Source organism: Dama dama, chromosome 2, assembly GCF_033118175.1.
Source record: "Dama dama isolate Ldn47 chromosome 2, ASM3311817v1, whole genome shotgun sequence".
Classification (NCBI taxonomy): domain Eukaryota; kingdom Metazoa; phylum Chordata; class Mammalia; order Artiodactyla; family Cervidae; genus Dama; species Dama dama.
Window position 1 is genome coordinate 6,948,315 of NC_083682.1, and position 26,277 is coordinate 6,974,591.

At 59.0% G+C, this 26,277-nt stretch overlaps 4 protein-coding genes across 4 annotated transcripts; 2 read left to right on the forward strand and 2 right to left on the reverse strand.

The window, feature by feature from the left end:
• The first annotated feature begins 426 nt into the window (after positions 1–426).
• EFEMP2 (EGF containing fibulin extracellular matrix protein 2) lies at positions 427–8,476 on the forward strand. The gene is made up of 12 exons (XM_061163374.1): positions 427–870; positions 1,235–1,294; positions 1,603–1,720; positions 1,946–1,994; positions 2,649–2,855; positions 3,434–3,556; positions 3,823–3,939; positions 4,084–4,203; positions 6,094–6,213; positions 6,301–6,427; positions 6,665–6,860; positions 7,720–8,476. The coding sequence occupies exons 1-12, from the start codon at positions 596–598 to the stop codon at positions 7,879–7,881; spliced, it is 1,674 nt and encodes a 557-aa protein (XP_061019357.1). The 5' UTR covers positions 427–595; the 3' UTR covers positions 7,882–8,476.
• Position 8,477: 1 nt separating this feature from the next.
• MUS81 (MUS81 structure-specific endonuclease subunit) lies at positions 8,478–14,310 on the reverse strand. The gene is made up of 16 exons (XM_061163360.1): positions 13,862–14,310; positions 13,637–13,766; positions 13,306–13,407; positions 12,418–12,515; positions 12,259–12,327; positions 12,019–12,104; positions 11,581–11,721; positions 11,306–11,401; positions 11,105–11,226; positions 10,914–11,011; positions 10,249–10,365; positions 10,051–10,146; positions 9,734–9,862; positions 9,551–9,654; positions 8,958–9,041; positions 8,478–8,868 (listed from the first exon to the last, which is right to left on the reverse strand). The coding sequence occupies exons 1-16, from the start codon at positions 13,994–13,996 to the stop codon at positions 8,802–8,804; spliced, it is 1,674 nt and encodes a 557-aa protein (XP_061019343.1). The 5' UTR covers positions 13,997–14,310; the 3' UTR covers positions 8,478–8,801.
• A 2,308-nt stretch (positions 14,311–16,618) lies between these two features.
• On the forward strand, positions 16,619–20,176 carry CFL1 (cofilin 1). Its single transcript, XM_061163386.1, has 4 exons — positions 16,619–16,777; positions 18,644–18,951; positions 19,226–19,302; positions 19,506–20,176. The coding sequence occupies exons 1-4, from the start codon at positions 16,775–16,777 to the stop codon at positions 19,616–19,618; spliced, it is 501 nt and encodes a 166-aa protein (XP_061019369.1). The 5' UTR covers positions 16,619–16,774; the 3' UTR covers positions 19,619–20,176.
• Positions 20,177–21,581: 1,405 nt separating this feature from the next.
• SNX32 (sorting nexin 32) lies at positions 21,582–25,714 on the reverse strand. Its single transcript, XM_061158682.1, is given in 17 exon segments — positions 21,582–21,635; positions 21,921–21,997; positions 22,046–22,235; positions 22,326–22,388; positions 22,390–22,413; positions 23,181–23,219; positions 23,434–23,509; positions 23,565–23,573; positions 23,670–23,773; positions 23,966–23,989; positions 23,991–24,068; positions 24,220–24,363; positions 24,736–24,834; positions 24,837–24,901; positions 25,094–25,182; positions 25,564–25,598; positions 25,601–25,714. Coding segments are annotated over 17 exon segments (1,284 nt in total).
• Positions 25,715–26,277: the final 563 nt, after the last annotated feature.

Here is a 26,277-nt window from a genome sequence, read left to right on the forward strand (position 1 = left end):
TGGGAAGAATTTGGAGGTGGGAGGATGCTCTGCAGTTCACAGTGAATCCTGAAGGCTCATCCTAGGACCCACCGGCACGTCCTCCCCTACTCACCGGGCAGGGCTGTTAATGGGGACGAGTGTGAGGATAAACAGGGGTGGGAAAGGGAACCGAGAACTCGGCATTTCCCGCACGCCGCCTGCCTCCAGCAGGGAGATCCCTGGACACGCAGCCCTTTCCCGTCTGGCCCCGCCCTGAGACGTGGGCAGGGCAAGACCCCGCCCCTTCCTGGGAGCCAGCTCCGCCCAAACCCCGCCCCTTAAGGCTCTCCCGCTGCTTCGGGAGTAGGCACAAACCCGGGGACTGGGGGCAGGGTGTGTGGGTAGTGGGGGACGCTGGCGGGAGGATGGCCAGGAAGGCGAGGGCACCGGACCCTGACCCTGGCGTCCAGCACGCCCGAGTTCAGCCCTGCCCGCCTTCTCAGGGGCTTCCATTCATTCTCGGCCAAATGTGAATTGCCGCCCCCGCCTCAATCTGATGTAGTCTCGCGGACTGAGGACTCGGAGGAGGCAGTTCTGGAGTGAAGGGGCCGCCTGGCTGACGACAACCCTGGGGATGGAGGGGAGAAGGGACCGAGATGGACAGTTCTGGACCCGGGAGCATCTTTTCTTAGGGCGAGGGTCTGGGAACCCTGGACAAAGTTTTGGTATTTCCAGAGTGACTGTCCAGGTGTCCAGAATCACATTCCGGAGGGTGCAGAGTGAGAATCCGGAAGTCCCAGGGTTATTTGGTGGGGTCCAGATGCCCAGGGTGACATTCTGGGAGGCGCAGAGTCTGGGGCCGCCGGCATTGCGGTGTGGGTGCCCAAGAATTCCTGGGGCACAAATTAGGTAGGGTCTAGGTGCGCAGGATGACATTTTGGGGTGCGCACAGTGAAAGCCTGCGGACTCCTAAGTGAGCCGGGGGCCTGGCATCAGGGCCAGTGCCCCCAGGATTGAGCACTGGGGGACCCTGGTCAGGCGCCGGGAGGCGGCTCCGGGCGGCGCCGCGGGGGACCGGGTGGGGGCCTGCGGCCGGCCGGGGGCGGAGAAGCGGGGGGTCGGGGTCCCTCCCCCTGGCGCGGGCTCAGGAATCCGCTGAGGGGCGGGCGGAGGCGCCGGGGTGGGCCGCGCCGCGGCGGGCGGGCGGGCGGGGGGCGCTTCCTGGGGCCGCGCGTCCAGGGAGCTGCGCCGTCCGCCTGTCCGTCTGCCGCAGGCACTGCCGAAGCCAGCCGAGCCGCCGGAGCCGCGGGCCGCGGGGCCGTCGCGGGCCCAAGTGAGTGGCCGTCCATGGCGGGAGGGCGCGAGCCAGAAGTCTAGGCCGAGTCGGCGTCAGCAAGGAGCCGAGAGGCCCGCGCTCCCCGGCCGGAGCCACAGAGGGACCGGGCGGGGGCGGGGCGGCCCCAGGCGAGTGGGCCCTGAACCCCGGCCCGCGCGAGGAGTGGGCCCTCGGCCCAGGGAGGCTCCGGGGCCCCAAGCGCGGTCCCGGGCGGGAGGCGGCAGGGGCTGGGGCTCGAAGTCCTGGCACAGGGTTTGGGGGTTGCTGTGGCAGAGGTGCCCTGACCCCTGCCCACCACCTCCCAGCCCCAGGATGCTCCCCTTCGCCTCCTGCCTCCCCGGGTCTCTACTGCTCTGGGCGCTGCTGCTGTTGCTCTTGGGAGCAGCGTCTCCCCAGGATTCCGAGGAGCCCGACAGCTACACGGTGGGGACAGTGGGGCCGCTGGCCTGGGCTGGGCTGGGCAGGGACACCGAGGCCAGGATCCTGGGGTGGCTGCTGCTGGGGAAGATTGTGCCCTCCCTTGGTTGGTGGAGCTGCTGGGGCCATTGTCTGGAGCAGGCCGGGAGGGTGGCCGGGCTTGGGCCTTGGTCTCGGCCTGGTCAGTTAGGACCAGGGGTGACCACTGGCCACCTCTGGTCCCCCTTGTAGGAATGCACAGATGGCTATGAGTGGGACCCTGACAGCCAGCACTGCAGGGGTAAGTATGCTTGGGGGCCGACCTGCCCCCTAGAAACGGAAAGGGGATCACAAAGCCCAGCTCCTAGAGAGGCTGCAGGAGCCCTGTGGCTGCCCCCTGCCCTGCTCTGCCTGGCCGTATGTCGCCTGCTATGGTTCTCAGGGGGCCAGCTTGGCTTGGGATAGAAAAGCCATCCAGGCCCCTCCCCCTCAGAGAAACATGGGGCACCCTTCCCCCCAGCCACCCCCTAGAGTCCAGAGACCAACAGGGCGCTGCCCACAGGACTGGTTCCTGGACACCTCGTCTAATCACTCTGCTATCTCGCCCTGCGCCATCATGGCCCTGGGCGAGCAGTGCGGGGTGGGGGTGCGGTCAGGAGGCCTGCACATCACTCTTAGGCTGAGTCAGGGCCGAAGCTTCAGGGGGGGATAGAGACCCTCTTGTGGGCAAGAGAATGGGGGTGACCGTGGGAACAGCTGCCCCACGAGGGGCAGGGAACAGCCCTGGCAGCCCCCCGGAAGGAGTCCCGGGCAGGCAGCCTTAGCTTTTGGAGTAGAGAGGGAAGGCTTTGGCGGATCACATAGCTTAGAGCAGGCTGAGCTGGGCTCCTGCCTCCCCTGCCCTCCACGGCCCACCCTTGGAGACTGGCTGTGCCCAGCAGGCCCCTCTCCGCAGATGTCAATGAGTGCCTGACCATTCCTGAGGCCTGCAAGGGGGAAATGAAATGTATCAACCATTACGGGGGCTACTTGTGCCTGCCCCGCTCGGCTGCTGTCATCAATGACCTACATGGAGAGGGGCCCCCACCGCCCGTGCCCCCTGCCGAGCACCCCCACCCCTGCCTCCCGGGCTATGAGCCCGACGAGCAAGAGAGCTGCGTGGGTGAGTAGGCTGCCAATCTTCCTAACAGGTGTCTAGGACTGCCTTTTAAAAACTCATGCCGTGTCTTCCTCCCTTGCTCCAAAGCTTCCTCAGGGCACTGGGATAACATCCAGACCCTTGCCCAGGTCCTTACCTGCCACAGGTGGTCCCAGTTCCTCTGCCCATCCCTCTGCTCAGCCCCCTGTGGAACCCCCACCTCAACTGCTGCAGATGCCCTGCAAGAGCTCTGCCCTCAGCCTCTGCTCTGGCCCTTTTGGGTCTGGACCCCACCCCTGGGAGGCACAGACCTTGGAGGAAGGGTCTGGAATCAGTGCCCCGGGAGTATGGGCAGGGCTTTGTCCTATGTATCCCTGACTTGGGGTCTCCCCGCTTAGAGGTGCCTTTCTCTTTAGCTCCAGGCTAGTAGACTCTTATTTGTGCTGTTGCATGATGGGCCCACGTGTTCCTGTTTTGGGGGTGTCAGTCACCCACACACTTATGTGAGTGGTACCTGACCCGTGTCCTCCCACGTGGAGGAGTCTTGTCGTGTTGGGTGGTGCACGGGCTCCCAGGCGGGAGCTGAGTGGTGTGTCTTGCAGACGTGGACGAGTGTGCCCAGGCCCTGCACGACTGCCGCCCCAGCCAGGAGTGCCATAACCTGCCTGGCTCCTACCAGTGTACCTGTCCCGACGGCTATCGCAAGATCGGGCCCGAGTGTGTGGGTAAGTCTGTGCCCGTGGCCTGGCTCTCACCCCAGCGCCTGACCCCCATTCCAACCCATCCCCAGGTTTCACCCCCGCCCCCTGCCACCTCTGCCTGCGTCACCAGACACAGAGCTATATGCATGTAATGTGTGAGTCCTGCCCGATCTGGCCCGGCCCAGCCCCCCCAGACTCAGGCAAGACGGTGGGTGATGAGGCGGGGTCCCAGCTGGCTTGGGTGGCACCTGACTCTGCCCTCTGCTGTCCTTCTCCTGCCTGCATCCCAGATATAGACGAGTGTCGGTACCGCTACTGCCAGCACCGTTGCGTGAACCTGCCTGGCTCCTTTCGCTGCCAGTGTGAGCCAGGCTTCCAGCTGGGGCCCAACAACCGCTCCTGTGTGGGTGAGGCTGGGCTGGGCCAGGCTCAGGGTCCTGGGCAGAGGGGTGTGAGGTGGGGGAACTCCCTTTCGGATCAGCCCAGGTGCAGTGGGGGCTCTGGGCTGCTCCTTGGTTTTCACCCCTCCCCCGTTTTCCTGGCACCCCCAGATGTGAACGAATGTGACATGGGGGCTCCATGTGAGCAGCGCTGCTTCAACTCCTATGGGACCTTCCTGTGTCGCTGCCACCAGGGCTATGAGCTGCACCGGGATGGCTTCTCCTGCAGTGGTGAGCGCTCCACCCCCGACACTGGTTCCCCACTGGTCTCCACTGGCTTCTGCTGGTTCCCCAGGCCCTGTGCATGCCTAGCCTCTTGCCACACAGCTCTCCATTTGATGCCTCTATGTCCCATCCACCCGGCACCCACGTGCCTCCTGTGTACCCCACCCCAGCAGGGGGCAAGGCACCCGCAGAGCTGCCCATGAGAACTCCCAGCCTGCTGCGGAAGGCATGGAGGGGAGCAGTTAGGTCCCCACTGAAGCTCAGCAGAGAGACTGAGCGAAGATGGAGGTGCCTCCGTCCCTGGGAGTCAGGCTGATATGTGTGCAAATCCTGGACCAGGGCAAGTCACTCTTCTCTCTGAGTCCATTTCTTCTTCTGTAGAATGGGTTGTCTTGAGAATTAAATGAGAAAATGACAACAGGCAGACCTTATACTGTCCAAGCAGCAACGTTTTACAAAGTGAATGAGCATTTATTGAGAACCTGCCCTGTGCAGTCTGCCAACAATCCTGTGAGATTGTTCTTCTTGTTCAGTCATTAAGTTGTGTCCAGCTCTTTGCAATCCCATGGACTGCAGCACACCAGGCTTCTCTGTCCTTCACTGTCTCCTGGAGTTTGCTCAGACTCTTGTCCATTGAGTGGGTGCATCCAACCATCTCATCCTCTGTCACCCGCTTCTCTCCTGCCTTCAATCTTTCCCAGCATCAGGGTCTTTTCCAATGAGTCGCTTCTTAGTATCAGGCAGCCAAAGTATTTATCTCACATCCTAATGAAATAAATATGAGTTTTTCCTTCCCTGCAAATTGACATTAATACCTCCCTCAAGTTTTTGGGGGGGACAATTACAAAAAATAAAATATTTCAACGAAGAGAGGTTGAGTGACTTGCGCAGGGTCATGTAGCTGGGGTGAGGTGGGGCCTGGGCTCTCTCTCTCCCTGTCAACTAGCCATGTACCCTGTTTCTGTTAAGCTTTGTACTTTGCTGCCAAGTTAAGGCCCGACTGGTACCTGGCTCGGTGCCGGGCAGCATAAAGGGCACAGAGGAGAAAACCTGGCTCTGGCCTGCGCTGCTCACAGTTGGCAGGAGGTGACTGTGTGCTTGGGCAGATCGTAGGTTGCAGGAATCAGGCAAAGTGTTGAAACCCAGAGCAGTCTGGGATGTGTCAAGGGCTCATCCGGCCTAATCCACTTACTTACTGAAAGGAAGCAGAGGTTCCTCAAACTCAGTCAGTAGGATTTAAAGCCAAACCTCCAGTTTCCCAGTCCTCTCATTTAGTATCATCTTAGTCTTGGGGCAGAGACAGGTCTGTGAGCGGGGCAGTCTTTTTTATTTCTTTTGGCAGCAATGGGTCTGTGGTGCGTGGGCTCAGTAGTTGAGCCCCGCTGGCTTACTTGCTCTGTGGCCTGTGGGTTCTTAGTTCCCCGACCAGGGATCGAACCTGCATCCCCTGCATTGAAAAGTGCATTTTTAAAAATAATTTATTTATTTTTGGTTGCACTGGGTCTTTGTTGCTTGCCAGGACTTTCTGTAGTTGCGGTGCACGGGCTTCTCATTGTGATGGCTTCTCTTGTTGCAGAGCAGAGGTTCTAGGGTGTGAGGGCACACGTGGCACATGGGCTCAGTTGCCCCGGGGCATGTGGGGTCATAGTTCCTGGACCAGGGATCGAACTTGTGCTCCCCTGCATTGGCAGGCTGATTCTTAAAGACCAGACCACCAGGGAAGTCCCCTGGGCAGTCGGTTCTTGAACCCTCTGTCCCTTGCTAAGCTGCAGGGTTTATCTCTTCTGCCTCTTCTTGTACTGAGCCTAACCTGGGGCCAGGCTCTCTAGATGAGCCCGTGTGGGGCTGAGCTGGGAGGCCGGCCCCGGCCCTGTCCTCAGCCCCACCCTCCCCCAGATATCGATGAGTGCAGCTACTCCAGTTACCTCTGCCAGTACCGCTGTGTCAACGAGCCAGGCCGCTTCTCCTGCCACTGTCCACAGGGCTACCAGCTGCTGGCCACGCGCCTGTGCCAAGGTACAGGTTGCCCGGGTAGAGTGGGCAGGGTGGCGTGAGGAGCTGGTGGCTTGGTACCTGGGTTCCAGCCCCTCTCCCCTGGCACAGACATTGACGAGTGTGAGTCGGGTGCACACCAGTGCTCTGAGGCCCAGACTTGTGTCAACTTCCACGGGGGCTACCGCTGTGTGGACACCAACCGCTGTGTGGAGCCTTACGTCCAGGTGTCCGACAAGTGAGTCAACTCCATGCCAGGCCATGGGAGAAACTACAACTCCCAGAGAGCTCTGCGGCTGCCTGGCACCTATTTGGACTGGCAAGTTCTGAAAGCTGATGGGAGTTGTAGTCCTTCGTGACTAAACCACACATGCTGTTCTAGCAGCAGTGGGAAGATCCTTGATTTTGGGTGGGATGGGCCAAATTTGGGGGATGGGCTAGAACCTCATTTGTGTCCCCATCTTGGGGTCTCCAGTCGCTGTCTCTGTCCGGCCTCCAACCCCCTGTGCCGGGAGCAGCCCTCATCCATCGTGCACCGCTATATGAGCATCACCTCGGAGCGGAGCGTACCGGCGGACGTGTTCCAAATCCAAGCAACCTCCGTCTACCCTGGTGCCTACAATGCCTTTCAGATCCGTGCTGGAAACTCGCAGGGAGACTTCTACATTAGGGTAAGGCTCTCCCTAACACCATCCCTCAAGTGACTTGCACAATCCCCAACTTGAGTTCCAGGAAACCTTAAGTGGAAGATTCAACTATGCCACCATACCCTGCCTCTCCTCTGAAAGTCCCCCCTAACCCCAGGGGTCAATTTCTATAGAAAGGTAGGAGTGTTATAAGTTGGTACAAACGACAGATAGTTAAACGCAATCCTAGCAAGGCGCTCGGACACTGGGGTGTGAGTCTCTGTAACGGTCTGCGTATCCGGCTTGGATTGCTTCACCCTTAGGATGAGGGACTGGCTGAAGAGGCCGGAGGTAACAGACGCAGCGGAGTGTGGGAAGGCAGGCAAGTGGAGCTGGGTCTTGGAGGGAGAGAGGCAGCAGGGGCTAGTACAGAGCCTGGGGCCTGAGACTCTAGCTCCGGGCTGGTGGAGCTGAGGGAGCGGTCCAGATGTGACTCACAGTGAGGGCCCTAAGGCTTTGTCTGGCACCAGTGTTGGCTTTTTCGTTCTGGAATTCAGTGTTTTGAAGGTGAGTCTACCTGCCCCAGTCACTAAAGGCCCCGCTGTTCCCAAGAACCTCACCCCAGGCCTTGAATCATCAGCTGACCGTGGTTGACAAAAGAACTAGCTGCAAAGGGCAGGCAGAGCACCAGAAGGGTATTTCTTGGGGGCAGGGTGCAGATGTCAAGGGGGTCACAGAGCTGGATGAGGGCCTGGGGTCGCAGGCTGGCCGGGGCACTCTCCACTGTGCAGCCCACTGGTTGTGGGTGCCAGACACGGGGCAGGGAGGTGATGCGGGGGTAGGGTTCGGGTGCGTACATTGATGCAATCCACGTGTCCCCCCCCCCACCCATTGTACCCCGCAGCAAATCAACAATGTCAGCGCCATGCTGGTCCTCGCGCGGCCCGTGACAGGCCCCCGGGAGTACGTGCTGGACCTGGAGATGGTCACCATGAACTCCCTCATGAGCTACCGGGCCAGCTCTGTACTGAGACTCACCGTCTTCGTGGGGGCCTACACCTTCTGAGGGGTGGGTGGGGGGCCCTCAGGGAAGGGGAGGTTCTCTGTAGCTGAGGAGCCTGGGGCTCAGGGATGACTGTGTTCTGCTAAAAGGGAAGATGCTCTTGTGAAGGGTAGTAGAGAGAGAAAGGCAATAAAGGGAGAAAGAAGGAGTTCTGGTGGCTGAGGTGGGTGGGTCACACTGCAGTGAACCCCAGAGCGGGGAAAGGCCAGACTTACGGGAGGCGGGCCACACCCACCTAAAGGCGGGCGTGTTTCTGCCCAGGCTGAAGGGCCCCATTGACAGGAGCTGGGAGCTGCACCCCCAAGGCTGGGACTGGCCTACATACCATGGGCACCAGAATCACCCAAGAAGGGAGGAGGTAACGAGGCTGCAGACTCTAGGCCCCAGCCCAGAAACTTGGACTTGGCTGGTCTGCAGCGGGCCTGAAGAATCCTGCTCTAGCCAGTGCCAGGAGGCCCTAGGTTTCCATCCCAGCTTGGGCTCAAACTATCAGTGTGGAGAAATCCTAGCAGCTTTCTGAGTCTCAGTGTTCCAATCCGTAAAATGAGGCCACTGGATTGTTAGCGCTTTATAAACTTTTCTTTTCCAAGCTACAGAACTTCTCATCAAAGGAAATTTTATTTGATCAGAGAACTCTGATGACATGAACTAGAGTCAACGTTGCAACGCCTCACTGACTCCATCTCCCTAGCAGTTTCAGGGCTCTGAAAGGGAACCAAAAGGGTCCCGAGGAGCTCAGTTTAAAAACTGGACATGACTGTCTCCCCTGTTCTTACCTGGATATCTTTCAAGACCCTTGGGGCCTCCTTCTAACACATAAAAATGCAAACATTTAAGGTTTTTACTGTAGCCCAAAAATTCTGGTTAAAAGACTGGTAGTCTGGGAAGACGGGGGCAGATGGGGGTCTGTCCTGTGGCATAGCTCAGGTCAGGGGACCATAGCTGCAGTAGAGCTGTGACAAGGTTCTGCTCAGAACGGGCCCCAGATTCCTGTGCAAAGAGAGAGGCAGGTAAGAGTCAGGTGGGTGAGGGTGACCGCAACCCACCTACCCCCTGCAGGCTCCGTCTCCTGCCCTCACCTCTGCAGCGGCCCACACTTGATGGTGCTCAGCAGCATTTCCTGTTCCTTTGGGGTGGCACAGGCATCATAGGCGGCCAGTAAGCTGAGGGCGGGATGGGGAGTTTGATTTTCTAAGTCTTGACAACGGCTGACTGCTGGCCCACCCTGAGTGGCTCGGGCCAGAATCACAGCAGACAGGCTAGAAGGGGTCAGCCTGGGTGAGAGGAGTCAGGACCACCGCCGCCCTTCCGAACCCGGCATTCAAGGCCCTGCTCCCTCTTGCTCACCCTCCTTTCATGCTGCTGCAAATGTTTTCCCAGAATGGCTGTTCTTGGCCCAGTCTTCATGGTCCACCCCCTCCTCCAGGAAGCCTTCTCTACTACATACCTGGTCTCTCCGACCCCCCCCTCCCCCCCGCAATGCCCAAGATTCTGTCTGGTCTTGGGTGGCTCTGTCTTCCTCACCATCTGACCTCCATGAACTCTTCGGGTGTCAGTGGGGTCAGTCCAGCCCTCATAGCACCTGACCAGCCACGAGGCACCGGTTGAGCTGATGACCATGCCGAGGGTGGGTGTGGGGGACAGCAGAGGACGGGGTCCCGTGAGCACCTACCTGGCAGGGGTGCTGTACCGAGCCAGCAGGGCCGCCGCCTTCTCCCCGCTCACCCCGCGCACCTGCATGAGCTGCCTGGCAAACACGTCCCGCACGGACTGGGCCTGCAGTGGGGGCAGTGCCGTATCAGGAGTGGCGGAGGGCCGGAGCCTAGGAGGAGGAGGGGCTGGGCAGAGGCGGTACCTTGTTCTTCATGGCTCCTGCGTTGAAGTCGCTGAAGGTGAGGAGTGAGCAGACAGGGTTTGGGGAGGGCCCGGCCTTTGATTCAGGGTCCCCAGAGGTGCCCCAGGGGCGGCTGCGGAGGGTGTGACCCTGAGGGAAGAGGGGATTGAGGCCAGGCCAGAGCTCTGGGGACACCAGCAGCCAGGCCTTGCCCCACCCCAGGCCTCAGTGGGCCAGCCTGAGACCAGGGGACTCGGTCTGCTCGCCTTCCTTGAGGGAGCACAGCACCCAAGTGAGGGGCCAGTGGTGACAGATGGCACCTGCTGGGGTCTGCTCACCCGGTAGAACCTCTGCAGGCCCCGTGTCAACAGGGCCAGGTAGGCGGCCGACTCCTTAATGTCCGCTGTGCGCTTCACAAAGAAGCCATCGATGACCTGGGGAAGGGGAGCCAAGGGAGGAGGCAGCTCCTGAGCAGAGTCACGGACCACAAGCTCCCTGCCGGCCCGGCCCGGCCCGGCCCCGCCCTCCCAGCTCACCTGAGTGTTGGTGACAGCCTGCAGCAGTGTGCTCTCAGGAAGGCTGAGGTTGTGCACAGAACCATGCTCCTCCACCAGGTACACTCGGCGCCCCAGGCCACAGCGCTTCAGCCGGAACTGGGCAGGCAGACGGGGGTCGGGCAGGTCAGGCCTAGAAGCTCATACGCTAGGTGTCTGTCATGTCACCCTCAAAACCGTCACGAGACCCTGGACCCACCAGTTCGCCCGCCACCTCATCCTCCCAAGCTTCTCCACCTGCCTCACAGGGGCCTCCACACCCTGGCTCACACTGCTGCCCTCCCATGGAAAGCCCCAGCACCATCTGAGTGATGCCCATCCCTCTCAAGCCTCTCTTGTCCTACGTGTGGCTTCACCGTGGAGCCAGCCCAGCAGCCAGCATAGAAACACAGCCCCATCCTGGAGAGGAGAGCCTTGTCAACCCTGGACTGCAGGAGCTGGACCCCCTAAGGGTCCTTAACGTGCTCCTCAGCTCTGCCCAGTGACCCTGCACACCTACTGTGTGCCCAGAGGGGCCCAAGGGAGTTTGAGTTCAGGCCACCGTAGACCAGCTGAAGAGGGGATGTGGCTTGAGTTGCGGGAGCTCTGCCTGGAGACCACCCGGAAGTGCCCCCGAGCGGGCAGGGGCAGTGAGCCCCGTGACGGACCTTCTGCTCCCGGAAGCGGCCATCGATGATGCTGCTGCATAGGTCGTCCAGCCGCTTTCGCTCCACGATATGGTCCAGGACTAGCTCTGCAGGTCGTGCTGCCCAGAGGCCAAGAAGGGTCCCGTTAGCTCACAGCCCCTCACCCACCATGCCCTGCCTCTGACCTCCACCTGCGTGTCCACATCCCTTACCTGGGTCTCTGGGACTGGTCTCTTGGGCCACCCACACAAAGTCCCCGACATGCAGCTTGCGCACCGTGTGCGTCACGTGCAGCCGCTGCAGCTCTCGGAGCAGCTCTGGCCTGTGGCCCGCCCTGGATTTGCACGGTGGGAGGCCCGAGTCAGCGTCGGCCATTCCCCGACCCTCTCCCTCCCCAGGCCCACCTCACTCACCCCTTGGTCTCACCGACGTCCACACACAACACCACCCTGTACTCTCCAGGCCCCAGCTCCAGGAGGGGCTGCTGGACGCTCCCTTCACTGGTGCCACTACCAGGGAGAAGAGGTGGGTGTTGGCCTGAGCCAGGCCGGGGCTGCTGTTCCCCTAACCCACAGAATGCGGGGCAGCCACAGCTCAGCTGGAGCTGCTGGAAGCAGGGTGGGGTCTTGGCCTCATTTCGGGGACCCCTCCTGCTCCCCTGTTCTCCCCCTCATTCCCTCCTCCTCACAGCTCAGCTGAAGCCGCTCCTGGCACTTCAGGCTCCTCCCCAAGGGGCTCCTCCGGCCTGCTGCCCACATTCAGCAAGCTCAGGCCCTCTGAGTCAGCCAGCTTCTGGGCCAGCTCCAGACCCTCCGGGGTCAGTGAGTACCTGGCGGGTGGAGAAGAACACACATCTCCGTTCTTCACTCATGCCTGGCAGGCTCTCCTGCCGGCCCCCCAGCTAGGCTGGCCTCACCCGTCTTGGCGACCTTTTACAAACAAGTCCCGGGCTCCCCAACCTCCCTCCTTCCGGCCGAGTTCTCGCCCCTCAGATCAGCTCCCCCTGGACCTGCCCAGGGCCGTTCCTCAGGCTGACAACAAGCACATCTCCGACTGCACGGCCACCCTCAGCACGGCATGCCTGCTCCCCCGCCCTGCCTCCCGCACGCCATGGAGTTTGCCCCACCTAGCTGGCTGGTGTGTCCTGAGGACCAGGTTCCTGTGAAGGAGCGAACGGAGGGCTGGCCAGGGGCGAGCACTTCCAGGGGCCACCTGTTCACAGGGAAGGAGACCCTTAGAGAGCGCCCAGGTCTACCATGTGCCCACTCCCCGTGCCCCGTGCCGCTGCTTTCTCCCAAGGGCAGCCTCTGGAGGGCTCAGGGTCAGATCCACAGCCACTTGGCTCCTTTCTCCCCCCTGTGCTTACCCTGGAAACCTTTGGGGCACACCTCTGCAACAGCTCCTCCTTGGTTAGGAAGCCCTGGCCGCTAGGATTCTGTAACCAAGACAGAAACATAACCAACACGGTGCCCAAGCAGCAGCCCCACCGCCTGTTTCCCCAACTCCTATCTTGGCAGGCGCTCACCAGGTGTTCCTTGTATAGCTGCAGCAGGACTGCTCGTGCTCCCGAGTGCCGAGCTGGCCAGTAGCTGCCAGGGCCGCCTGCTTTGAGCTGGGTTGGGACCTGAAAGGTACAGGGGGGCTTTGAACCCCAAACCAACCAGCTATTGTAGACAGAATCGCTGGCAGAGCTGAGGTTCAGGTCCTATCTCAGCAGGCTAAATAGCCCTGGGCAAGTCACTCAGCGGGGCTTCCCTGGTGGCTCAAATGGTAAAAGAATCCGCTTGCAATGAGGGAGACCTGGGTCCGATCCCTGGGTTGGGAAGATCCTCTCCAGGAGGGCACAGCAACCCACTCCAGTATTCTTGCCTAGAGAATCGCCATGTACAGAGGAGCCCGGCAGGATGCAGTACATGGGGTCACAAAGAGTCGGACATAACTGAACGACTAAGCACAATACAACACAAGTCACTCAGCTGTCTCTCAAGTTTTTGTAACTAGTTTGTAACTCTCTAGTTTGTCACACAGGCCACGTGACAAGATGATCTGCAAACTTGGGAAGAGATGGTGGACAGTCTCGGGGGATGGGGTTGGGGTGGGGGTGTAATCTGCCTGACCTAGCCTCAGTTCTAGCACAGGACAGAGGACGTAAGGCAAGAAGACTCAACAGCAAATTCTAGAACTTACTGGGCTTAGCCCCCTGAATGGCTTGATTATGGAACTCTCTCAACTGACTGTATTATAAATCACTATCTGTGAGGTGAAACACTATCCACACCTACAGATGAGAAAACTAAGCATCAAACAGAATAAGTCACTTGCCCGGAGCCAGGTGGGATTAGGACCCAGCACAGCGAAGTCCCCCAAGCCAGAAAAATCTTATTCCTGGAGCTCCTGCTTTCCCCTTTACTTCCCTGCTCCTTCCTCACTGGCATGGAAGGGTCCTGGAGTTCAGCAGGTGGCCTTTCCCGGGCTGGGCTCTTGGTTCCGGATGGTGAACACGGGGCATGGTCCCCTGTGGGAGGAGAAGAGGGTCAAACCCGGACTCTGGAATCCAGCAGGCAGGATGCTGCCGGCTCAAGTGGTTGGTGAGAGCGGTCGGGCTCTTGAAAGAGCCACTAGCCCCAGGTCAAAGAGCAACTTGAACTGGAGTAGACAGAAGAAGCCAAGGTATCCTGGGTGGGTACAAAAGCTGCACCTGGGGAAGGCTCAGGGGATTACCGAATCCTTCTCCCAGCGCTCACCGCCTGATGCTTCATGCTGCTGCAGTCGCTGGTCCAGCATCCGGCAAAGCCCGTCTCCGAAGTGCTGGAGGATCTTAGCTTCCTTGCCGCTGCGCAGGGGCAGTGGATACCGCCGGAGGGAGCGCAGCGCCTGGCGGGGATAGTGGGTACAGGATTGGGTCAAGGTGGGCCTGGCTGTTCATCCTGGCCTGCACCTGTTCCCCATCCGGCCCGGCCAGAACCCACCTTCTGAAACACAAATTGCGTGCGGCGCCCTCTGCTGGCTGCCTCGTCCCGCCACTCAGTCAGCCAGCGTACGAAGAGAGGGTTGGGGCAAACAGGCAGCGGGCGTTTCCGGGCCAGCCGGACGGGCGCTGCCATGAGCCGCAGGGCGGGTCCTTTGGCGCCTCACGCCGGTAGGACTGAAATGCTGCTAGTTCTGGAGACGGGATTCGAACACCTGGTTCCGGCGGAGGAGGGCGGGATCACTCTAATCACGTGGTCCCACGCGGGGCATTAACCAGAGGACAGCCTTCTGCCGCCCTCCCCGCCCCTGTACTATTCTTAAGTGGCTGGTACCGATCGCTGTTATCTACCACCTTCCGCCCTCCCGCCGTTCCCGGACAAGACCAGCTTTTTGGACGCAGCTCCTCCTTTACCAGGCCTTGACCCGCCTCTTCCTCTCACCACAGATTCGAGAGCGAGGGGTTGTCCTCTTTGTGCAGGGAAGGAGGGGGGCAATGTGGACAGCGCCCCCTGTGGCTGGGAGGTCTGGCTGGGGCGGCGCGTACCGAGGTGATTTCAGTCTCGCTATAGCGGAGGATTATGTAGAGAACCTGACTCGTTTTCTTTTTCTCCGCACTCGCCTTACAGGTGGGGGAACAAATGCATGCAGGTAGTTTTGTAGGAGGGACTTTAAGAATGGGTACAGGGAATGAGGACACAAAGATAACTCAAGAAGAGCTGAAGAACCCTTCGAAGAAACGGTTATCTATCCTGAGCTGGGGCTCCTCCACCCTGGGCTACGGGGGAAGGCCGTGAAGCCGGGGACACGCAGGGAAGGCCTTCAAAGCTTGGAGGACAGAGAATAGGGGACAGAGAACAAGTAGAAAGGGAACAAATAGGACGTGCTAGACATCGGGGGCGCAGTCGTAAAGAATCGGCCTGCAGCGCAGAAGACCTGGGTTCGATCCGTGGGTCAGGAAGATCCCCTGGAGAAGGAAACGGCAACCCACTCCAGTATTCTTGCCTGGAGAATACTATGGACAGAGGAGCCTGGTGGGCTACAGTCCATAGGGTCGCAAGAGTCAGGACACGACTGAGCGACTACACCACCACCAGACATCGGGGGATGTGAGAGGGGCTGAAATGGGCATGTAGTTGGATTCGGGGTTGCCACCCGGAGTAAGAAGCTCGGACAAAGGAAAACACTTCATCGTTTTTGTGACTCGTTGGAGGTGGGGGCCCTCAGGGAGGTTAAGATGGAAACTATGCACAGGGGTCCCAGTTGAGCCCGAGTCTACTCAGCGAGTTAGAGCAGCAGTCAGGGGTTATTCCGGAAGTGCGGAGATGCAGATCGGGGGCCGAACCGGAGCGCAGCGGAGCTGAGACGCGAGCGCCGGGGCTCCAGGCCCTTCCTTTCAAGCCCCGCCCAGCCCAAATCTCTCACCCGCTATCACGCTCCACGCTCCCGCCTCCCGCCCGACGCTGCCTTATAAGGAGCCTGCCGCCGGCCTTCGGGTTGGCCCCGCCCCCTCTAGTCTCTTGTCCTAATAAGGACATCTAGGGCATCCCGCAGCTAGGGGCGGGCGGGAGCGCGTCTCCAGGGTGACTGCGAAGTCTCCCTCCCCGTCCTCGTTGCTCTAGGAAACCCCGAAACTCTAAAAAGGTGGAGCCAGCCTTATCTCCGGCCGGTCTCTAGCCGGAGGCGGCGGTCGAGCTGCGCCCCCCACTGAGGCTCCTGGGAGCTCGGTTGGTGGGCGATGCGACAGGATGTCCCCGACTACAACCCCCAGCATGCTCTGCGACGTACCCTACTCGGGTGTCGCTAGCCGGCTCCTGAAGACCAGGCTTCCAGCTGTTTATTGTTCTACCCTTTATTTTGCATGTGGGATCAATGCCCCGGGCCTCTTGTTTGGGACCTTGTCTTCTCTTCCTGCAGACTAAGAGGTCTTGGAGACCGACGAAAAGTTCCCGGAATCCCCCAACCCAGTTTGGTTTTTTTGAAGGTTATGCTCTCACAGAACTTCTGTCTCAATTTCTGAGGGTATTAATTTACCATATTCCTGGTTACCAACTCGAGAATGAGATTCAAGTCTGGTTTAATATCTATTTTCTCTTTTCACTGTCTAGTAGAAAAGCACATACTCTTTGAATCGAATGCACAAAACCCCTTCTCCCTTTATTGCCTCATGAATTTGCCAAACACCTTTCGGTACAAATCTCTTATTTCCAAACATTTCCTTGTAGCCTTTCCTTTGTGTTTTTTTCCCTCAGTTTATTGACATTGCATACACCTTTTCTCAGTAGACAACAAGGAGGATGCTTCATGAATACTTATTGTATTGGAGGGGCCTTATACTTGGCGATTCTCTTTGCTCTAGGACTGGATCCCAGGAAAAATAATAAATAGGTGCTTCAATTCAGAAAAGTTAAATACTAACTCACTGAAATTTTTCCTACCAAGGTATCCAGAAAGTGCCAAGATGAAGCTTAGGAAAAGCGTTTCGCTACTGGGTAAAGAGCCGCGAAGCCAAGGTTTATTCTCAGGTCTTATTACCAAACGCTGAGGCCTTCGCTGAGCTCGGAGCATTTCCTGGGAAATTCGACCAACGGGAGCGCTCTCCGTGCCACAGCCCCGCCTCTCTCTGCTGTTTCGGACTACCTTTCCCAGGATGCAACGCTCAGTTCCGGGAGCGGCGGCCGTCAGACGAAAAAGACTCTGTTACCCAGCGAGCCCGAAGACAGCGCAGGGCCCTCGGACTTCATTTCCCGTCGGCCCGTAGTGGGAGCCCCGGAAGCCCGCCCCGCCCCTCATTGTGCGGCTCGTACTAAACGGAAGGGGCCGGGAGAGGCCGCGTTCAGTCGGATCCCGGCAGCAGCTGCAGCGGCTCTTGTCTCGTAGGCTCTCCTCGCTATCGCCTTTTCGCTTCCGGAAACATGGTGAGCCGCAGGCCATGGCGCCGCGCGGGAGGCGGCCGCGAGTCGATCATCTGGGCGCGCGAGAGGGAACGGGGGCGCGACGTCGGCACCCCCTCCCCCAGCTCCCGGGGCTGGACAAGGGTCTCGTGCTGAGGGGCGGGCGGCGCCGGGACGCGCGTGCGCGCCCGCGGGCGCCGGGGAGGGCTGGCTCGGACGTCGCTCGCGCGCCCCCTGGGCTCCCTTTCCCCTCCCCCACCCGGCTGCTGCGCCCGCGCGGCCCAGGGCCATGGGGGAGGGGTCCAGGGCGCGTGCGCGCCCGTCCCCTCGCGGGGCCGCCGGCGTCGCGCGCCGCGGCGGGGCCTCCGAGAGTCACTTCTCGGGGACGCGCGTCTCGACTGGAACACGCGGCATCCAAACCTGGCCCGGGGGCGACGGAGGAAAAGCGCGCGAGCGATCTTGGCGCGCGCGCCCCACCCAAGGGCTGTTCCTGTCTCCGCGTCACCCTCCCTCTCGAGCGGGGTCCGTCTCGAGAGCAGGTGGCAGGGATGCCCGCGAGGGGCGGGGGCGGCGCGGCTGGCGGGGGATGCGGGGGTGTCCTGGCGCAGGCGCCAACGATTAGGGGCTTGCACCGCGCACCACAGAGCGGACCGCGAGGAAGACCTCGGCCGTCCTCCCAGGCTAGCGAGCCCCTGAAGGCGAGCCGGGTTCGCAGAGTACACCCGGCGGAGACTGGGACGGCGCTCCCGGCCGGCGCGTGCGCACACAGTCAGGCCTGGCCGCTGGGACCGAAGCCGTGGACTAACGGGGCCTTCGGCTCTCCCGGATGGGGCCTAAGGGTGGAGCCGCGTTTAGGGAAGTGACCCAGGCGGGCACCGCCCGGAAACCACCCCGTCCCCTGTGTTCGGCCTGAGGGCTGCGAGAGCCGAAGGTTGTGTAACTTGCCCAGGCCTGCAGCGCAGGGGGCCGATAAGGTCGTCGGCGCAGGCGATTCCATTGGGTTGAGGCCTTCCGAGGTGCAGCTGCCGCTGGGTACGAGATTTTTTTTCGGGGAGGGGGCTGACTCTAGCCGATCTGCTTTCACCGCCTACTCCGGAAGCGGCTCAATCACGTGGCCGGCTTCCTCTGCAGTTCCGGGAGCGGGGGCAGATTTCACCGTGGACCGTCACTCCCTCTCCTGGCTAGGGTGTCCCCCAACACGACCTAGAAGTTTAAAGAGCTCTCAGAGACTGTGGGCACTTGAATTTGGACCGCTGACTCCTATCAGCGACTTGGGGGCCTGCATTTTTCCCGTGTAGGGCCTTAATTAGGGGTTTGTTGTTTTGGTTTGGGGAGACCCCAGCAGAGAAGGGAATACCTTGTGTAATAACTGCTTTGAACCGTGCTGATGGGCTTACTAGAACAGTTGAGCACCGTTGGTGGGTCCTGGTTCTATAGAGATGACTAGGATCTGGGTCCCTTTCTGCTGTACGTGAGGTTCTGAGTCAGCACTTTATGCAAAAGCTGAGACTGCGTAGAAAACGGGGTCAGTAGTCTGTCGGTTCTGTTAATTCTGGACTCACATCTTGGCCAAGGCTCTGCTTCTCACAGGTCTTGGATCTCTAGCCTGCAGGATGTCGGGGTGGAGAGGAATGCTGTTGAATTAAGTGATCAAAGGTCCCTTTTTCTTTGGCTGCTATTCTAGGATTGTGTCACATTTGATCCTTTGATGGTGACCTGGGTGGGAAAATAGTGCCACTAGTCCTGGGAAGGGGATTAGTAGTAACCTCTTGGCGCTGAGGACTTTGCTTTGTTGGCCTCTAGACAGATCTCCTAAGAAAGCAAAAGAGGGACTTCAGGGCATGTCCCAGGACCTGTCTCCTTACGAGGTGCTTGTGGCTCATCCTCTAGGCCTCCGGTGTGGCTGTCTCTGATGGGGTCATCAAAGTGTTCAACGACATGAAAGTGCGTAAGTCGTCGACACCAGAGGAAGTGAAGAAGCGCAAGAAGGCGGTGCTCTTCTGCCTGAGTGAGGACAAGAAGAACATCATCCTGGAGGAGGGCAAGGAGATCCTGGTGGGTGACGTGGGCCAGACAGTAGACGACCCTTATGCCACCTTTGTCAAGATGCTGCCAGACAAGGACTGCCGCTACGCCCTCTATGACGCAACCTATGAGACCAAGGAGAGCAAGAAGGAGGACCTGGTGTTCATCTTCTGGTGAGCTCCTCTTGCAGGCACTTTCCCCTTTCACCTGCTCGATCTCTGCCCCACCCCCCTTTCCCAGGACAGGAAGGTCTGTGGCTCTGGCTTAATCCAGACGCCTGTGTGTCAGAGGAGGGTGTTGTAATAAAAAAAAAAAAAATTTGTCAATGAGGAACTTGATGAAAGCGTGAATGCTCGGGCCCAGCTCAGGGGTTTCTGGAAGTTATTTATCGCTTGAGGGCACTTGCTGGGTTTGGAGGCAAGTTCTCTTGATTCTGTTTTCTTGCAGGGCCCCTGAGTGTGCACCCCTTAAGAGCAAAATGATCTATGCCAGCTCCAAGGATGCCATCAAGAAGAAGCTGACAGGTAAGGGCCAGCACTGGTGGTGCCATATGCCCTTGTGCTCGGGCCTTGGTTGCTGGGTGGGGTGAATGGCATGGCCCAGGAGATCCCTGCCTGCTGGAAGGTAGCCTGGTTCCCTCCATCTGTTCAGACTGGCTCCTTCCCAGCCACAGCACCCCCCACCCCCACCCTTCCTGCTCACAGATGCTCCCCCTTCTTCCCCACAGGGATCAAGCATGAATTACAAGCAAACTGCTACGAAGAGGTCAAGGACCGCTGCACCCTTGCAGAGAAGCTGGGGGGCAGCGCCGTCATCTCCCTGGAGGGCAAGCCTTTGTGAGCCCCCTCCAGCCCCCTGCCTGGAGCATCTGGCAGCCCCAGACCTGCCCACGGGGGTTGCAGGCTGCCCCCTTCCTGCCAGACCGGAGGGGCTGGGGGGATCCCAGCAGGGGGAGGGCAGTCCCTTCACCCCAGTTGCCAAACAGTCCCACCCCCCCACCCCCTGGACCTTCCTCCTCCCTCCACCCCTGACGGTTCTGGCCTTCCCAAACCGCTTTTGATCTTGATTCCTCTTGGGTTGAAACAGACCAAGTTCCGCCCCCCCTCCAGGAACCCCTGTTTGGGGGGGGGCCTGTATTTTTTTTAACGACACCCCAGTCCCCCACCTGTTCCTCCCCTTTCCCATGCTGCCAACTTCTAACCGCAATAGTGACTCTGTGCTTGTCTATTTAGTTCTGTGTATAAATGGAATGTTGTGGAGATGACCCCTCCCTGTGCCGCCTGCTTCCCCTCCCCCCTTTCCTCTGGTCACAGCCACTCATGGAAGCAGGACCAGTAAGGGACCTTCAATTTAAAAAAAAAAAAAGAAAAACCACAATAAAAAGGCTCACTAATGGGATGTTTGTTTCAAGGTTGGGGACCTTGTACGGGAGGCGGGGTGGGAGAATGAGCAGCATCTCCTCTGTACCCACCTCTCCAGCCCCCACACACCCTCATTTGACCCCTGTGACTGGCTGAGCCTCCTTTTCTGACAGTTCCCATTCTTCATTTTATAGCTGGCACCAGGCTGGCTGTCTAGGAGGTAGCTCAGCCAGGGTGTGTCTGCTGCTGCCTGCAGGGGTCCCTTGAACAGAGGGGCTTCCTGCCTGAACTGACTGCTTCTGTTGCCTTGATCCAGGCAGGCAACAGGATGGCGAGGCCTGTCCTCTTATTCCCCATGCAGCCTTCCCAGATGTGGGCCGTGAAACTGCAAGTCACTGGTTGCCTCTCGAGCTTGTTCTCTGCCTTCAGTAGTTGGTCTTTGCTCTGCCTTCTCCCCTGGGTAGCTGACTCATTATTGAGGGCTGGGTCCAGTGGCTGCTGTGAGTCAGAAGCCAGGTTGAGCCTTTGGCCTTAAGCAGCTGTCTGGGGTCTAGGGTGGGGCCGGCCAGGTGGAGCCCAGGACTTCAGACCTAGGTGTCTTGGGCACCACCTTCCTGGTGTTTAACCAGGAGGGTGTTGGCTGGAGCCTCAAGCCTCTTGCCAACTTTGCTGTGGGCTCTTTCCAGACTACTTTGGGTTTCCACCTGCCCCACAGGTAAAGGTGGAAGTCTTGCCCTAGGGGTGGTGGTAATGCAGGATTTATACTTCCCCCACCCAGCTTCCCCATCAACTAAAAAGCTGCCTGGAATTAAAGATTGTTCCTTGGAACTTGCCAGTATTTCTGAAAGGGAGGCAGAAAGGCGTATTCCATTTTCTAATTAGGAAATGGGTGCAGAGTATTTTTAATTAGTTTTATGTGTGGTCTGTGCCAGGGTTTATAAGGGGGTGGTGGCACGCCTTGACTGCTCCTGGGTTCCAAGTTCTGGCTCTTGTCCCTTGATACACAGAGCTTCCTGGCACTCTGGAGAGTGGCTGAAGACATTGCAGGGTGTGTCCCAGGGTCTGGCCTCTACCACGGTCCCCTTGCAGAGGATGTACCTGGTGGGCCCGGGAACTGGAATGTCAGGACAAGCAAGCCTCCTTATAAAACCAGGTTTTTTACTTGTGAGCAAGCTGGAGACAAATGAACTCAAATGGACCAGCAGTGGGTGGAGGCTGTCCCTGTCTCTAGGGAGGGGAGGTCACAGTCCCCGGGCTTCCCCTGGTTGGGGCTCTGCTTAGCTCTGGCCAAGTGTGGTGTCCATGCTGCTCTGACTCCCTCTGGCAGGGCCTGGCACCTTGGGGCAGGGGTGGGGCTTGCCCTGAGAAGGGGCATAGTAAGTGGCTCCTAGGGCTGGAAGGCAGCCTGTCTGGAGTGGGAGATCTGGGGGCTTTTGGTAGCTCTAAGGCTCCCCCTTGAGGATGACAAGGGTGCTCCGGAGAAGCAGGGTGCTGGCCTGTGGAGGAGTTCATGTCGTCTCCTCCCTGCTGTTGCCCCACCTTGAATGACTCCTCTGTCCGCAGTCCTGTCCTACTGTTCACTGAGGCCTTGCTACTGATGAGAAGGGAAGGGTCCTGGTCAAAACGGGGAACCCTGGCCCTCCACAGCTGGGGTGCTTGTGCCAGCCAACTCCCCCCACCCCCACCAGCTCCACCCCTGCTCCCAAGTGCCAAGAAACTAGAGACCCAGGGTGGGAGGCCAGGAAGACAGCAAGAGGGCTCCGTGAGGCTGGAGGGCTCACTTTGGTGTGTTTGAGCTCCAGCTCGCCCAGCTCAGTGAGGTTCTCATGGAAGGAAGATCCATGGGATTTGAAGTCAGCTCTGGAGAGGAGAGCAATGACGACCCTGGCAGGGTGGCCCGTGCAGCAGCAGGGCTCGCGGGGCACGGGGCTTAGCCTGCCTGGCTGAGTCCGAGAGGCACAGGGTTGATGGCTCTCCGTAGCCCACACCTGGTTGATGGTGCGGGCCCTGTCCAGCGCCTTGTTGGCATTCTTGTAGTCTGCCAGAGCCAGCAGCTGCCAGGACAGCAGTCCTGGGGCCGGCAAGGGCACAGGATCCTTGACCCATGGCCCTCGCCTGCCTGCCCCCCCGGGTGGCTCAGCCCCCTGGCCTCCAGCCCGGAGGCTTGCTCTGGGGCCATCTCTAGCCTTGGCTGCCTGGGAGTCTCGCATGTAGTATCTCAGCATATCCGACAGCTTCAGGTCCTCGTTAAGAGGCCACTTGGCCCTCCAGCTCCTGAAGCAAGAAGGTGGAGGCTGGGGACGGAGCTGGCAGAGGGGCTGCTAAGGACAGGGGTGCTGCTGTCCCTCTAAATACCTAGCAGAGTCACCTGATATCCACTCTATGTCAAGCACTCATGTTCACGGGGGCAGGCCAGTGAAGGCTTCACAAAGCAGTTGGCCTCAGACCTAGATCTCTGGGGTTGAGTAGGGGTTAGACAACAGGCAAAGGCTTTGCAGGTGTGCAAGCCAGGTATGATTTTAGAGAACTTTAAGTTCAGTAGGGCAGTTGGGTGGCAGTGGCCAGAGCATACCAGGCTTAAAATGCAAGCTAGGAACTCTGGGCTTTGTGTCTTGGGCAGTTCCTGGAAGGGACAGGGTCACCGAAGGGCCCTGAGCAGGGAAGAGATGAGGAGCAACGGACATTTTAGAAAGATTGGCACACTGCAGTGACTTTCTTGGCGAAGAGTTCAGGAAGTGTGTCTGGGACAGAATGTTGGCAGCACAGCACAGTGCCAAAGGCACGTGGCACATCCTGGTAAAGGCCTTGCCAAACCCATTTCCCACCTCCTCCCCCATCACCACATGTGCACACACTTGAGGCTGGATCCCTGACTTCACTCTCACTAAAAGTGAGAGTGTGGAGAGTGAGCCCAGGGCTTCATCCGGCCCAAGTTATCACTGAAAGATCCCAAAACGATCCTGGAGCCTTCCCCCAGCCCAGGACACTCTCTTCCCTGCAAAGGATCATGATCACCTTTCAACACAGAAGGCAGTACTCACCCTTAACCGTTCAAAGAGCTCTGCCAATTTGAAGAAGCTCTTAGGAGGCAGTGGGGAGGAGTTAGGGCAGGGGTCTTAGCAGGTGCTTAAAGTCTCCCTGCCCTTAGGGGAAATCTCTTTCTCTACCAAAGCCAAACAGGAGCTTCTGCACCTCCCACTAGAGCTGATAGGAGACTTCCACATAGTGACCCCTGATGGACAGACACAGTATTACAGGGATAGAAAGGGGAGAGGGGCCAGAGGGAATCCTCACGTCTTTAGCTGGTTTGACTTCCTGTGATCCCAGACTGCTCAGTGCAGCTGAGATAGGCATGTAATCATCTGCCAGGCTTGCTGGGATACAGCCTCCCATCAGAGCCCCTTGGCCCACCTGTCAAGCCCCACCATGGGTGTCTGTGGCCATGGGCAGACACAGGAAATTTCCTCTCTGGGGAGTATGCCACTGGGTAGAGAAGGTGGGGAATCCAGGGCCCCTGGAGTTCTGCGTACACTCATGAGTGCATGACTTGGTCTGCCCACAGACAGGCGTCCTGGATGCAGGTGTGGTACTCCAGCAGGAAGGTCCTCTCATGCTCAAAGAAGTCATCCACCTCCTATGGGAGCCAGACAGGACCCACTTATACTGAGCCACCAGAAGCAGAGCAGCTAAGGGCTCCCAAGGGTGGCACAATCTCCCCCTAGGCCAGAACCCCCAGTGGCTTCCCTCCCACAGCCACCCAGAGCCTCAGTCCTTGCTGTGGACTTGAGGCCCTGGGTTGAATCCAGAGAAGGGGCCTAGGAGTCACCTTGAGCCCTGACATCCCAGTGATGGAGGGCTTCGTCTGCAGACTTCATGATATTCCTCAGAAACCCAAGGTGCTCCTTCCTGTTCTTTCCTCGGACAGTCAGCTGAGACACACATGGGGAGGGGGTCGATGTTGCAGGGGGAGGGCATTAGCACCTCCCACCCCAGGCACATGCCACTCTCAGAGCTGATGAGTTGGAGGCCTGAGCCCACTTAAGAGTCCTGTCCCCCACCCCAGGGGTGACCCCAGCTCACATCCTGGCTATATTCCAAAAAGACAAAGAAGTTGTGGTCTCGACACAAGGTGGGGTGAGCTGCCAGTCGCTGCAGAGAGACTTCATGGATCGTAACTGTCTTCTTGAAGATAGCCAGGTATTCCCCACAGAGGACAGGAGGCAGCTCACAGGTCCCTTGCTGGCTCCCATCATCCTGCCCCTTCCCCTTTGGCAGCCCCAGAGTAAGGAGCAGGGTCCCTAAACATTCACAGAGGGTAGTCAGGAGGGAAACCCTGGGCCTCTCAGGTGAGATTGGGCTGGGGCTTTGTCAGGCAGACAAGAAAGGGAGGCAAGGGACTTCCTAGAGGTTAAGAATCTGCCTTGTAATGCAGGGAATGCAGGTTGGATCCCTAGTCAGGAAACTTAAAAGATTCCCACATTCTGAGGAGCAACTAGCCTGTGCACCACAACTAAGAGTCTGTGTACCACAACTAAGACCCGACGAAGTCAGAATAATAAGTAAATGTTAAAAAAAAGAAAGAAAAGGAGGCAGCACTCACGCTTCAAGCTCCTGCTTCATTTTGGCAAACTCTTGCCGTGTGATTGAGCGGTCTTCCTCATCCAGCTTCTGCAGTTTTTCCTTTGAAGCCTCAAAGAGTCTGACCGTGGAGGGGCAGGGGGATCTGCTCAAAGGAGGACAGAGCTGGGAGACCTCTCATTATCTAGATGGCCGTCACCCGCACCCTGAAGCCTGGCCCTGCCTCCCCACCTCCCCTGAGGGCCCAGGCCGGCTCCCCCTCACAGGGACACTGGCATACCCCCTGTTCTCCCAGGCTGGCTCCTGCTCACGGGGAGACTGGCGTACCCCCTGTTCTCCCAGGCTGGCTCCCCCTCACAGGGAGGCCGGCATACACCTCCCTCGTAGGCATCGTGCAGCCAGATGAACTCCTCATGCTGTCGCATGACGGAGAACTCAGTCTGGGCGAAGTGAGGCAGGCAGCTCCGGAAGCTGAGAAGCCTATCTGAGGGGTCTCCCCTCCCCTGCCCCCTGCAAGTCCAACACCCACCAAGCTTCCTGCGCACCCACTTTTGGGCCACCCCTGTCCCACATGCCAGGTGAGGCTCAAGTTGGGGCTCTCGTGTTCCTGATCACCCTCAGGAGGGTAGACACGGATGGTAGCACTTGGGGCCTTGGGAAAAGGCAGTCAGAGACTAGATGAGACGCTCTCTTTCTCAGAGGGCCAGGGGGCGAGAGCCAGGTTGAGAGGCCGGGCCCAAAGGCTCTGTTGGCATCTGCCCACCGGGTGAGCCAGGCTGCTCGGGCTCCTGAAGCCTCCTTCGGCAGCCACCGGAACCACACCCCTGCTCCCGGTGCAATGTTACCTTGGTCTGAACAATGAATTTCACCTTGTCCCGCTCCGCTCGCTGACGGCATCAGAGATCTCCACCTGCAAGGAGCTGTCTCCCTGCAGGCCCACTGACATGGAGGAGGCCTGTGGGAGGGCCCTGACGTGACTGACCACTGCCACCCCCATCCTGGCCGCAGGCTTCCAGTCCTCCTGCAGAGCCACCTCAAAGTGTTATTTCCACCATGCCCTGGGGTCACTGGCTGCACCCCGTCACACACACCAAAGATCCTGGTAAGTCACTGCTCAGGGCTTCACAATGATACTTTCCCACCCGGCCATCCTCTGAAGTAGGCAGAATTTGCCCCATTTTATAGGCCCAGAGGCTGCCACCCCCAGAGAGGTGAAATAATGTGGCCTGAACCACACAGCTGCCACATGGCAGGGGCAGATTGGAACAGTTTTTCAATTCCACATCCCACGTGCTTCCTCAGCTACCTGCCCAGCCCTTCCCAGCTGGTTACCTCAGGTACCTCTCACCAGGTGTAAAGACAGTCCCACCCCTTTCTGAGGGGTTCCTGAGACCATTCCATTCACTACGTTTAGTGTCAAGAGGCACAGACTTATAGGTCAAGCACTTGTATCTCTCCAAATGAAAAGATCCCTAAGGCACCAAGCTACTAGTTCATTCTTGCACTGAGCTATCTCAATATGCATTTACTGAACACCTGCTCTGTCCATACCACTGGGCC